The 14,055-nt window shown below is 49.5% G+C and overlaps 1 protein-coding gene across 2 annotated transcripts in view; it reads left to right on the top strand.

Moving 5' to 3' along the window:
- The window catches only part of MYO5C (myosin VC), a 107,276-nt gene that overhangs the window by 27,090 nt on the left and 66,131 nt on the right, over nt 1-14,055 (top strand). For both annotated transcript variants that reach the window (XM_064365688.1, XM_064365687.1), the window contains exons 9-11: nt 3,519-3,625; nt 7,013-7,278; nt 11,144-11,225. In XM_064365688.1, the coding sequence (XP_064221758.1) occupies nt 3,519-3,625; nt 7,013-7,278; nt 11,144-11,225 (455 nt within the window). The remainder of the gene's footprint in view (nt 1-3,518; nt 3,626-7,012; nt 7,279-11,143; nt 11,226-14,055) is intronic.

Genomic DNA, 14,055 nt, shown 5'->3' with positions numbered 1-14,055 from the left:
AGGCAAGATGATCACAGCTGGATAATGGAGAAGGAAAACAAGATGATTTTCTAAGCAGAATCACTGTCAGACTCTGTTCCTTCAAACCTGCCTCAAGGAGAAGGGCAATTTAAGCTTTTCATAAAAAGATAAACACGTTTGGCACTGATTAACGTTTTCTGAAAATAATTATAGTCGTCATTTCAGTCTTTGTATAATGTACTCCATGGAGAGGGGGCTTGGTGTTTGAGGAGGGGACAGGTGGCCAAGCTCTGGCTGGGCTGAAGGGGACCTTGGGTCACATGCCCTGTCCTGCCCAACCCCCATCTGCCTTATCCTTCTGAGTCCTCTCTCCCACCTCCATCGTGCCCTCCTCACAGCAAGATAATATAGGGCCAGTAGAGTGAGCTTTGGGATCCAGTGAACATGAATTCAAATCCCAGTTGGCATGAGTCTAAGGCTCCCCTCTCTGAGACGTGGTACCTTGATCTGTGAGTGGCAGCACACCTTGCCTTTCATGACAGCTGGCGAGGAAGTGTATGTAAAAGTCCCTAGCACCAGGCCAGGCACATAGCAGGCGCCCGGCAACTGCTGCCCCCTGCCTTCTCTCTCCCTCCGTTCCCAACTGTCCAAACCCTCAGCGTCCTTTGAGTAAAACCGTCTCTTCTTCTATGAAACCTTTCCTAATTGTTGGAGATGAGCAGTTTGCAGCCATTTGCCCCCATGTATCACACAACTTAGGTTATGTTTACAGATTTCCACATCACATTTCTCAGTCCCAGAGCCAAAACTAGGACAAGGCAAGAGAGGCACTCATTCTCAGGGCCACTTATGTGCGGGGTTGGCCCTGGACACTTAACCTGGGCACAGGCTTAGACGTTTTAGACAAAGCCCTCCGGAGTTTTGTAGAGAGTTGGAGTACAGGGTCCTCTCCTGGCCATAATGGTGATGGCTGCCGGCGGTGCCGTGTGAAGTTGGGGCCACCGCACCTCTTCCCTTCGAGAGAGGGTACCTCAGCAAGTGCCCCTGCTCAGAATTTTCCTTCTCCTGGCACGAGGTCCTCGGGGCTTCTCTGTTTAGACATGCTGGGTTGAAGCCAGATGGCTTCATGAATGCTGCCGGTCTTTTCTCATACTGCGGTGGGCGCTGGTGTTAAACTGCTTAGATACGCCTTACCCAGCGTGACCTCGGGTGAGTTCCCTAACCTTCCAATGCCTTAGTTTCCTCCTCTGTGAGTTGGGAACAATGCTAGGATTCCTCCGTGAGGCTGTAGTGAGAATGAGATGAGCTGATACAGGGAAAGTCCCGAGGACAGTGCCTGAGGCAGTGTTCCATCCACTTTCCCCTCCACTTCTGCTGCTGAGGTCCCTCAGCTAGCAGCGAGATTACTCCTAGAGAAGCACGAGGGGATGGATTTTGACTAAAAAGTCCCTTTCCTTTGCTCTTCTGCTGTGTCTTTCTCTTGTGATTCATCCACTGATCCCTGCCATTTGGGTGTTGCTATGACCTTTTCTCTCTGATGAGAAGAACACCTTGGACCTCAGGCTCTAGGAGCTTGACCAGTGAGCTCCTCCTGGAAATCTGATTGAGGCTGGCATTGCTTTTGTGTGACAGGCTCGCTGAGGATGATTACTTAACACAGGTCTTGAATTCTTTCTTTCATATTATTGCTTTGGAGTTGTCATCTTTCTTTTGTGTTTCTGGAAGGCCTGGAGTAGTTAAGGGATTTAGTCACGGATCACAGAAAGCAGGGAGGAGTGCCAGAATGGAGGCTCCCACACTTGGCATTTTAGTTCCTTCTCATGATTACTTATCTGTCATTGCTGTGGTGGAGGCCTGGGGGTATATTTCTGTTGGACACATCTGTCCTTCAGATGGAGGCGTTACCTCCAAATGGAAAGGCAGCAAGTGCCTGGACTCAGCTGGAGCTGGAGTCCTTCCTATGTTCTTGAACTGAAATCTTTTGAGACTGATTTTATTTAATTTTTGTAGTAGAGGAGACTCTGGGCCGGGTACAGTGGCTCACGCCTATAATCCCAGCACTTAGGGAGGCCGAGGAGGATGGACCACTTGAGTCCAGGCATTAAAGACCTGCCTGGGCAACATGGTGAAACCCCATCTCTACAAAAAATTATCCGGGCATGGTGGCACACATTTGTAATCACAGCTACTGAGGAGGCTGAGGTGGGAGGATTACTTGAGCATAGGAAGTTGAGGCTGCAGTGAGCCATGATCACGCAACTGCACTCCATCCTGGACAACAGAGTGAGACCCTGTCTCCAAAAAAAAAAAAGATTGTAGGTTTTTGAAATTATTGAAGAGCGTGACCTACCTGCTAATGAAAACTCCAGGTATCCCCAAGTGAGGGGTCACTGGCTTCCGTTCCAGGGTGGACCAGGCAGCCACAATGCTAATGAACCTGCCCACCTGCCCGAGCGCGTCTCTCAGCTCCTCAAGTCACCACAGTGTCATCAGCACACACTGAGGGGATCCCGACCTGGCAAAGCCAGGCTCACAGCGTGCAGGTCTCTACTGTGATTTACAGGGTTCAAACAGAGTCCTTTCTAGCAGCTGGCTTTGTTTCTTTTTGGCTCCAGGAAATGTGCCAATCCCCTCGGTGAATGAATATGATATGTAGTCATAATTTATATTCTATCTACAGCAGTCAAAGCCCCAATGGGAAACATGGGGCAGGCTCGCAGTAGGATAAAAGAGGGAGGGATTGTTTGTTATTTACAACTACAAAGGCGTGAGTGGAGTCTAGGGGAGCTGTTAAGACGAGCGGCAGTGGGCACCTGGGGGCAGCAGCAGAACTGTTCACTGCTCCTTCCCATGTGGGCACCCAGGTGTTTCTGGAGCCTGGAAGGAGAACTGGGTAAAGTCAGCCCCAGAGGAGTAATGACCTTCTGTCAGTCAGGCCGTGCAGCCAGCCAGTCGGAGGCAGCCTCGCAGGGAAAGGGACTGAGGAGGACGCCCTCAGAACCTTCACTGCTCCTCTCTGCTCTCCTGCCAGGCCTCCCCATGAATCAAACCCAACCACAGGCCAGAGGGCATGAAAGGACATTGCCTTGGTTTATACCAAGTTCCCTGGGGCAGATGGCAGAGGATCTGGAGGGGCAAACGGAATCCCTCCAGCAGTCCCACCTTAAAAATAATTCAGGGATTCCGAGAGCTTGTGAGCAAAAAGAAAACTGGAAAATCATTCAAAATAAACCAACCACAGGATAAAGGCGAGATGACTCTCCAAGGAACCTGTGAAGTGGTGACTCGGATAATAATTTCTGTGTTGAATTTCCTAGCAGCCATGTCAAATTGGAAACTGCTGTGTGGACACGTACGGTATGTGTGTGCTACCTGCGTGTCATGAGTCTACAGAGGCCGACTAGAAAGAACGGTGCCCAGATGCCCCCGGTGTCCACTTCCGTTCCTGTCCCAGGGCTCGGCACTGATGTTACCTGCATGTCTCTAGTGAGTCCAGGTGCCCTTCTAGGCAGAGAAGAGATGCAGCATTCCTAACCTGGGAAATTGTTTGTTTTCAGGTTTCAAGGAGGATTTTCAGATGGACGTTTTTAAAATCCTGGCAGCCATCCTACATCTGGGCAACGTGCAGATCGCCGCGGTGGGCAGCGAGAGGTCCTCCATTAGTGTGAGATGCTCGTTTGTTTTACTTTCCGTTGGTCGGAGGGTCGCAGTGGAACCGGCTTGCAGCTGACCTGCCTTTGCTTTTTAGCGCCAGGCATAGTCAGGTCTCCTGGGTAGACTGGTTTAACAGGAAGCAGGCGGCAAAGTGTTTCCAGGGGTTGCCTTCAAGGAGTCAAGCCTCCTCCCCTTGCAACAGTAGAGGAGGGGAAATGTATCCATGTGTCCTGTGTGTTTTTCTTTTTCTTTTTCTTTTTTTGAGCTGGAGTCCCCAAGCTGGAGTGCAGTGGTGTGATCTCTGCTCACTGCAACCTCCGCCTCCCGAGTTCAAGTGATTCTCCTGCCTCAGCCTCCTGAGTAGCTGGGATTACAGGCACCTGCCACCATGCCTGGCTAATTTTGTACTTTTTCCAGTAGAGACGGGGGTTTCACTATGTTGGCCAGGCTGGTCTCAACCTCCTGACCTCAGGTGATCTGCCTGCTTCAGCCTCCCAAATTGCTGGGATTCCAGGCGTGAGTCACCACGCCTGGCCTTTGTGTTTTTCTTTTATTCAAGTATGTATGGAGCATCTACTAAGTGCCATGGACTGTAATAGGATCTGGGGAAACAGCAGTGAACAAAACAAAGCAAGAAGCCCTTCAGAGAGCTTATGATCGGGGGAGGGAGAAGACACACAAGCAAGCATGGGCCCCAGCAGCTGGTGACGGCTGGCACAGGGGCAAGTAAGCATGCAGAGGGGCTGCGTCTTCCATGTGGGGTGGTCAGAGAAAGTCTATTTGAGAAGGTGGTGGTGGGCAGCAGCCTCAGGGGATGAGGAAGCAGGTCATGCCTGTGGATGGTGGAGAACGTTTGAAGTGCAAACGTTCTGCAAGTGCAGAAACCTTCAGGCAGGAGATGTCATTTGAGAAATAGCTGGAAAGTCCGTGTACATGATACATGGAAGGTCCATGTATCCAGAGAGGGTGAGTGACAGGGAAGGCATGGATGAGACCAGAAGGGGAAGGGGGGATCGCAGACCACATAGGACCTTAAGGGTACTGGGTAGTTTTCAGCAGAAGGACACCCCTACCTCCTTACACGTGCTTGAATTGGACGTCATTGGTGCCAGCTTCCTGGGAATGTATTCCCGTGTAAGTTTTGTGATAGGTTTCTTTGTTTAATGGACACAAGTTGATGTGTGTTTCTTCTATGACACACATTATGAGCGGTGATTCTTGGGAGAGGGGTATGTGTTTAATTAGTCTCATCAACGTCCACGTAAAGGAGAAAACAAACACAAGTAAAAAATGTTTCTAGGAAACGCAGACTCTGCATACCTTTAAGCTGCGTTAACAGTGACATGTCCTAGTCAGCGCAGACGGCCGTATCAGAATGCCACAGGCTGAGTGGCCTAAACCATAGACGTTCGTTTTCTCACAGTTTTAGAGGCTGGGAGTCTGAGAGCAGAGTGTCATCCTGGTCGGTTCTGGTGAGGGCTTTCTGCCTGGCTTCTAGACGTCCCCCTTCTCATTGTGTCCTTGCGGTGGAGAGAGAGCAGACACTGCGATGCCTCTTAGGAGAACACCGATCCCAGCATGGCAGGTCTCACCCTCTTGACTTGAGCCAACCCTGATTACCTCCCAAAGGCCCCTCTCCAAATACTGTCAAGTTGGGGGTTAGGACTTTAACATGTGACTTTTGGAGGGACACAAATATCCAGTCCATAACGATGTTGATTTTCATGTCCTTCAAATAACTGATGGGAATAAGTTGATCATCTTGTGTAACCGGTGAGTTCCTGGCTCTCTGGTACCAATGATTTGCGGAGAGAGAAGAGCCTAGTGGAGCAGGAGCTCCTGGGCTCAGGACTCGAGGCCTGTTGCCGTGACCAGGAAGTAATTCTCCTTCCTCTCCCCCAGCTCTCACCTCAGCGCCCCTCCCATCCCCCTGCAGTGTCCAGACCTCCCAGTCAGTCAGTTCCAAAAGTGGGAAAGCAGGGAGAGGGGTGAGGAGAGGCCTGGGGGAGAGTGTGGTGTGTCTGAAGTGCCAGCTCCCTCTCTGTTTCCTTGCTCAGTTACCTCAGAGAAGCTGGGCCTCTGCCCTTTCTCCCCTAAACCCCCATGGACTAAAAATGTGATGTCTGCCCAACAAATGCCATCACACTGAGCCCTCTCCCGTGAAGCTTGTTATGAAGGTAGCATTTTGGAGGAGGAATTAAAATTGATTGACTGAAATTCCTTTGGAAAGTCTTCTAAGTATATTTGTAGAAAATTCCCAGTCCTATAATTATTGGTCCTAGATTTGGGATCCATTACCATCCATTTGTATCAGGAACCTGAAGTGTTGGACACATTAAATTTGGATGAAGCCATCTGACTTTTTGAAAAACTGCTGCCCCTTTGCATTTTTTTCCCATAGCAGTGCCTACAGCTGAATTGTTTTTGACTCAGAAGGTTTCACTCTTTCTTAGAAGGAAGGAAACCAAATGCCTCTGCCAGTCCCTTCCCTTATGAGCTCAGGCACATCAAGGCCAGCTCTGTGTTACTGTGATGTTGATCAGCAGGGGTGTGGGTGGAGTGCAGGGAGGGGCCAGCCTGTTTCCTTGGCTTCCTCCACTGCATCCCCAGGCTTTCTAGTGCAGTTCTGTGCGTTTCCTGGTGGGCCGGAATGGTGCCCGCAGGTGAGCCTGCCTTGGGAGTTGTCCTGCCTGAGAGAGGAGCCAGGAGTCACATCCTTGCCTAAGGACAGGAGCCGTTTGTCCACACCAGCTGAAGGGAAATGGGGGCATGTCTTCCCTCTTTTCATTTGCTGGCCAGTGGGGCAGGTCTCATGCCTGGGCTTGGGGGAGAAGCAAGATTTCACTCTGTGCATTTGGGAAAAGTCCCACCCCAGCCCTTGTGTCAGTGGAGGCACTGGCTCAGCCACAGGAACCCCACCTGCTTCTGCCTGGCAGCAACACCCAGGTACCTCCTGGGCCAACTATCCGGGCAAACCCCTGGCCATGCAAGGTGGGGCAGGGTGAGTGCACACTCTGACCAGTGGCCCAGGGTGGTACAAAGGGAAGAGAGAGGGCTGCATACACACCCACAGGAACAGGGCGGGGTCCAGCGAGGATGGCTCCTTGGCCTCAGTCACCGCTGACATTCTTTGGTTAAAATGAAAAATCAGTGTGGGACTCCCAGGCGTTGCGGCAGGGGTGGTCTGCCAAGGGCCAGGTACAGGACCCACGCCACTGCAACCTTCTCGCTCTCCTCCCTGGTCTGTCTCCACCTCCTGAGGCCTGTGCATCCTTGTGCCAGCTACTCCTCAGCTCTTGCCCAGGCCTGAGTGTGGGCACAGGGGCCGTTGCCGGGTAGGATTGTGTGGCTTTAGATGGCTGGGCCGCCCTGATGGGGCTTGTCCTTGTTTTTGAAGGAGGATGACCGTCACCTGGAGGTGTTCTGTGAGCTCCTGGGTCTCGAGAGTGGCAGAGTCGCTCAGTGGCTGTGCAGTCGCAAAATTGTCACGAGCTCTGAGACGGTGGTGAAACCCATGACCAGGCCTCAGGCTGTCAACGCCAGGGACGCACTGGCCAAAAAGATCTATGCTCACCTGTTCGACTTCATTGTGGAGAGCATTAACCAAGCGTTGCAGTTTTCAGGCAAGCAGCACACTTTTATTGGTGTTTTGGACATTTATGGGTAAGATTCTCTTTGGTGAGCCTGTCTTTCCTCCTTTAAATGTTGAGAACCCCATGATTTTTAGATCATTTTGTTCTGGTTCCGTTGTATTTCGCATGATTAGAAAGATAACATTCTCTGCTTTTGCCCCAGTAGATGCTAAGTACACTCTCCTGGGCTATGGTGCTGTGTATTTAAAGTGCATTAAAGAGATGCCGCATTAGTAATGACCAATGTCAGGAGCTTACTGGGTACCAGCTCTGAGGTTGCTTGCTTTCCAGGGGCTTTCTCGCCCTAACCCTCAAACAACCTTGTAATGATCCCCATGTTAGCGATGCAACAACCACAGCTTAGAAAGACTCAATCACTTGATCACAATTGCTCCGCAAGTGGGAGCACCCAGCACAGTGTGAGGCTCTTGCTGCTGCTTTTCCCACCAAAGGCCCCGAGGTCCCTTCCCATTCGAGTCTCAGGGGATTACAATTCACCTAGGCCTGCACCTTGCCCAAGCCCAGCGGCCAGAGGTGAATTCAAAGCCAGGTCTCTGATCAACCGCCCTCCACCCCTCAGTCCTTTTCTGTTCTTGGGTAAGAAGATCTTGGATTTTCCCCAGCCCCGTCTCCAGGAGGTCTTACCCTTCATCCCACTCTGGAGTTGGCTTCTTTTTCACTCTCTCTGCCTGGTCCTCCTCTAAACCCCAGGCCCAGCTCATGCTGCTGAAGCTGCTGTGGAGTAGCCAGCGTGGAAGCTGGCATGGAGGGCTCCATGGAGATTGTTGTCCCTCAGGCTTTTCTCAGCAGCTGGCCCCGGTGCCCAGCCCTTGCCCCTCTCCTGGAACCCACCCTGGTTTCTTACCAGGAGAAGGGGAAGATGGCCCATATAAGACTGGCCCATGACAGGCATCATGGGGTATTCCACCTGGATTGGGGGATCATCCCTCACACCCTGGCAAAAAGCAGCTCAACCCCATTCCCCAGGCAGAGGCGAGAGCCCAGCCCTGGTCTTCATGGCTCTGTGGCTGCCTCCTGGGGTTGAGGAGGACAAGGCCACACCATGCTGTTGGACTTGCACCCAGCTGGAGAGGCAGCTTTTCCTAGAGCTGTGGAATAGGAGACTCAAGGGAGTTGCTTTGTTTAATTTAGATCCTAAGTTAATACATATGGCTCCCAATTAATAGTACATGTCAACAGTCATAATACACTTAATACATTACTGGGATAGTCTCGTCAATTATTTACCTCGTCTTGTGCCAAGAAAGTGCTTGAGCAGCCTGTAAAAACCTAAGTGAACTTTTAAAAACTGATAGTCTCGTTAAAAATAGTCCTGTTTCATTATGGTGGAGATACGTGATTGTTCTGTTATTCCCTGTTCTTTTGGGTATTTCCAAAATGTCTTTTTACATGGCAGTCCTTTATTTTAAGAACATATTGTTTCATATTTTTATCCAATAGTTGTTTATGTCCCAGGCACTGTGTTGGGCGCGATTGCTGAGCAGAATAGACACGTGGCCCCTGATGCCGTGGGACTGAGGCTGTGGGGGAGGCAGGCGGGCAGGAGAGGTTGGGAGGAGTCCTGGGAAGGGAGGAAGGTGTGCTGGACGTTAGCAGCGGGTAAGGATAGAGCAAGGGCAACCACGTGCAAGGAGTAGCAAGCTGGACTGTGGTCCCCAGGCGGGATCCGGGACCACTGTAATAAGGAATTAGAACTTTTCAGCTAAGTGGAAAAACCTGAGTTTTTATAAATTCACAAAGACTTGTTAAAGTTTAAGATTTCTCTCAGAATTGCTAACAATAGCATGTTTGCTGCCACCCTTCAGTTCATGATACACCTCCAAAAAATCAGCTTGCTTCTAAGCAGCCTGGCTGCAGCCTGGGCCCAGGCCTTTCCCACCCGCTCCAGCAGCCTCCCTTCTAGGCTAACCCTCGCACAGGCATACCTGCAACTTTTGAGAAAGCTCAGTTTGACCTGGAAATAAGGAAACCTCAAAGGAAGAGTTAGCATATTTGAAAGCAAGTAAAGCTGAAGCTATGAGCTTCGAGGTCTGAGCTGAGAGCGAAAGAAGGCCGGTGACTCCCTGGCCTGTCGTGTCTTTATATTCTTTGGACTGAGAGTTGGAAAAGCCTGGGTCTGCGGGTCAGACCCCCGGGAGTGAGCTCTGTAGCATACCAGTTACGTGACCCCAAGAAAGTCATAGAACCTCTCCAAGCCTCAATTTCTGCATCTACAAGATGGGGCCTCTCTTGCAGGGGGATTTTGAAGATGAGATGAAAAAATTATGTTGTGCAGGTACCTTGAAAACCATAAGCACGATTCCAGTGCAAACTGTTACCATAGCCAATGTGCTTCTGGCATTTTAAGTCACAGATCTAGATCTTTCCATGGGTCCTAAACTTCAGATCTTTGTGCCCAAACATAATGCGTTGATGTTTGACATTTTGCCGGGTTCTAGAAAGCTCTGTCCTTGGCCCCAGCTGTAGGCTGCAGAGCTCAGTGAGACCCTTTTGAATCTCCCCCAGGCCTAGCCCTTGCCTTGCTCCCATGAGCAGACCAGCCTCCGAATCTCTGAGCAACCGAGGCTGCACGTGGAATGGGGCTGTCAGAGCTGCTATGAGTCACCCTGGGGCTGTCTAGAGGACAGTTCAGGTTCTTACCTGGCCCAGGAATTCCAGATAGAGCCAAACTGGCTCCGTCAACCTGGGGGACCCGTGGTTGGAGCTGGCAGGAACCTCTCAGGATTAGAGCGATTCAGAACGAAGCTTTGGAGGCACCAAGCACTGGGGTCGAATTCCGTTTCTGGCACCACTTGCTGGCTGTAGGTCCTCACCATGGTCACCCCTTCTCTGACCCTCCTGTGTGGGAGGCACAGGAGCCCTTCATATAGGGCAGTGTTAGGGTTAAGGGAGGTGAGATGCATAAACGCTGACATCTTAAAGTGCTCAGCAAGCTTCCTTCCAGCAGGATCTCATCCGGCCAGGTGGTAAATTTGGTGCATCTGTTTTGTGCGGCCCACACCATGTTTTGCAGAGTGGGATCATTTACTTAAAAGTCCCAGTTTTCTGACTTTTCTTGAGAATCAGTTGATCTAACATCCTGGCCTGCATTTATTCAGGGCCACAGCTGGCAGGAGCCGAGCAGCAACTGCCCCTTGGTCAATCCTGACGGCTCTGGGCCCCGTGCGGCTCGCCCTTATGCCGTATCCAGCCTGCTTCCCAGGTCTGTCCCCAAGGGCTCCTCTCAGTTCTTGAGCCTGCAACTCCAAGGCAACTGCAGAGGCAGCTGATGAAAGTCTGAACGTGGAATCCAGCCGCGTCTGTCTCATCCCTGTCGGGGTGTGCTGGGCTGTGGGATATGAAATGACTTTGCCCTTTTCCTCCAGGAACTATGAAAGCAGCCCTTAGGGAGGCAAAATTGTGCTGCAGTTGTGCTGCTCCTCCCCTCCACAGACAGGAGAGAACAGAAAACCACATTGCCTTCTCATTGGAGGCACAGGCCTCCGAGGCAGCTTCGCAGCTAAGTTCTGACACAAGCTGTGTGACCTTTGGCAAGTTTCTTAACCTCTCGGTCTTATTTTCTGATCTATAAAGTCAGAATAATAATGCCGACGTCGCTGTTGTGTGGACTACATCATATCGTGACATGCCTGTCTTATGGCCTGGCGTGGGGTAGGTGTCTTATACCTATCAGATTCCTTCCAGGGGACGACCAGGAAAAAGGTTATTTATAAACTGACTACCAGGATATCATTAAAACCAGAAGCTTTGAGGGGTACTTAAAACTTGTAGATGACATAGCAAACGTTTAAGCTTCTAAGTGTTAAAAATATCTCTAAACAAATGCATATGTCCTACTTCAGGTTATATTTTAACTTGTTTAAATTTTATTTCAGTTTTGAAACCTTTGACGTGAACAGCTTTGAACAATTTTGCATCAATTACGCTAATGAAAAACTGCAACAACAGTTTAACATGGTAGGTGACCTTTCTGCCTTCTTGACTAGTTCTCAGCTGTGTGTGTGTGTGTGTGTGTGTGTGTGTGTTCATGGAAAGAGGCATTTTTCCTTTAGGTTTTGAATTTTTCTGCAAGGAGCCTCATGCTGGGTCACTACACCACCTTGTGGCCAAATCTTGAAATCACACTCTCTCATCTATTTCATCTTTTTTGAACCACCTGCCAAACGTGTGAGCCTTGGATACAGACCCTCTGTGCAGCCAGACAAAACTACTTAGTTGGTTGCCTGAGACCTCCACTTTCTTTCTAGCCTCTCTGCCTTTGCAATTGCTGCTTTCCCTGCCTTAACCTACCTTCTCCTGTTTTTCCCCATTGCTTTATCTTCATCTGAACAACTCCAGCATGCCTTTTGAGATCCAGCTTCCCTGAGAGCCTTTTGTGACACCTCCTGGCCTCTCCCTGTGTGCTTCCTTATCACAGGCTCGTCACATGGAATTATTATCATTTGCATGCATGTCTCCAAATAGACTTGGTCACCTGGAGAGGCCGGGACTGGCATTCTTTGTCTCTCAGCCGAGTGCTTATCTAGGCGCATGCAGCACTAAACAGCAGATGGCCGATGGATTATGGGAATGAGTTTCTCCAGCCTTAATTTAGAACAAGACATATATGGTACCTTCCTAACTACCACCAAGATCAAATGTTCTTCCCATGGAAACAGACAGGAGATGGATTCCAATTTTTTCCCCACTGGGAAGATTTATTTATTCAAAAGACGTGGAGTGCATAGTGTGTATACCAGATAGCAAGTTAATTGCTGAGATAGAGAGATGAATAAGGCAATTTTTAAAATGTTGACTAAATGCTACTTGTGGCTGTTTTGGCATTTGTTATTGCTATGTGTATTAAATACAATTTTAACCTCTTACATAGGTTTCCTAAATGCAGGAACTATATTGAATTCACTTTTGAATTCCCAACAGTACTGATGCTTGTCTGCTCCTAACAGAAATCAATGAAATTAAAAGTTGATTGGACATCATTCTACATTGGCTTTACCATGAAACTACTCTCATGTTTTTATAATTACCTCCTTAACATTTATATTTGGCTCTGTTTCTGAAAAGCCATGAAATTTAAAATGCTTTTTACTAACTCGTTTTCTTTTTAGCTTCCATCCTAAACTTCGGCTACATGTTCATGGGAAGAATTTTGATTCCAGTTCATAATAGAAATCACACTTTAATATCCTAACAGTTACTTCAGGGAAAGGCTATACCTTTGTTAGTGTTCAGTCTTATTCTCCCTCAGAACCCCTGAGGAAAAATAGCGTGATGTCTTGGAGAGCGTGGGCTTTGGCTCAAACTAAATTGGGTTTGAATCTCAGCTCTACCACCTCCTCCCTCTGGGACCTTGGGCTCTCTGAGCCTCTGTTTCCATGTTTTAAAAATGAGTCATCATTACACATTGTATGCATGTGTCAAAATATCACATCTACCATATAACTGTGTACAACTATTATGTATCAATTTTAAAAGAGTCAATATTGTGAGAAGACCTAATATTGAATCCTACTCAGAAGTTTCTTTTTTTTAACCCAGAATTAATGTATAAGCATTAAATTTCATTCCATTATAAATTTTTATTCCTTTAGCATTTGCAAGGCTTTCCTGGAAGTTTAACATGAACAACTTCAGCTGAGGTTTATTCCAAGTACCTATTCAGTATATCTCACCTGAAGTCAAACTCTCTGTGGCTGCTGCCCTGCCCCCTGGCTGCAGTGCCGTGCTGCTCCCCAACACGTTCACCTTAACCTCAAAGTGAGGATGCAGATGCCTTGCCAAAAATCACAAGCCAGAGGCTACAATTCTATTTTTGCTTTTCTCTCCTCTCCTGTTCCTCTTCCTCTTCCACTTCCTCTTCCTTCTCTTCTTTTTACCTCTTCTCTTTTTCCTGAGTCATCTGTCAATGTGTAGATCCTCCCAGGATGGGTAGTACCTTCCGTTTTTGGCACAGAAAGCTTTGGTTAGGACTCTCCTGGTCGCCAGTCCCCCTCATCTGCTGCCACTGTCCCCTGCACCTGATGCCCCCAGGGAGCTCAACAGTAGCAAGTGTAGAAGTGCTGGCACCACCTTCCCCTCTCAGCCCGCTTACCCTCCACGTGACTTTCTGTGGTCAAGTCATGCCATGGACCCCGTGTCCTGAGCCTGACGTTCATCCTGACCTTTCCCCTTCTCATCCTCCTCCCCAAGTCCCAGCCACCAAGGTCATCAGGCTGAGTTGTTGTTGGTCTCACTCCCTCCGGTCTTGTCCTCTTCTAAGCCATCCTCCAGGTCTCATCTTAACCCCTCCACCCTCCAGTGGCTCCTCACTGCTCCTAGAGAAAGGCCATAGGCCCAGAATTCTCTAGGGAGGGTGTGAAGGTCTCCGGTGATCTGACGCTTTGCCGCCGCTTTGCCTCCTGTCCTGTTTTTTCTAACCTGCTTGAGGTGCGTTTCTCAAGCGCCCATTGAGCTTTCATGTGGTTCCCACTGGGATTCCTCCATGGGAGGCTTTTCTTCTTGATGCCCCCCCACCCCACCCCCACCACCTGCCAGCCAAACTTCCTTTCATCCTCCATGGTAAACCTGAGTACATCCTTTGGGAAGGATACTTACTGCCCGAATAGGTAGTGCACAAAGATCTCTACGCAGTGGGCTTCTCCCACTGGCCCTGCAACTAGCATTCTCAGGTAGCTGGCACCACCCAGCCAGGCTGCATTAGGCCAAAGAGGCTGGATTTGTCCTCGGATAGCTGCTAGCGGGAGGGGGCCCTAGGACCACACTGAGTACCATGTGGTGCTGGTGGTGA

This window comes from Aotus nancymaae, unplaced genomic scaffold (assembly GCF_030222135.1).
Source record: "Aotus nancymaae isolate 86718 unplaced genomic scaffold, 86718_ANA_hifiasm-v0.15.2.pri h1tg000062l, whole genome shotgun sequence".
In the NCBI taxonomy this organism is placed as follows: domain Eukaryota; kingdom Metazoa; phylum Chordata; class Mammalia; order Primates; family Aotidae; genus Aotus; species Aotus nancymaae.
This window is presented reverse-complemented; position numbering and strand designations above follow the sequence as displayed.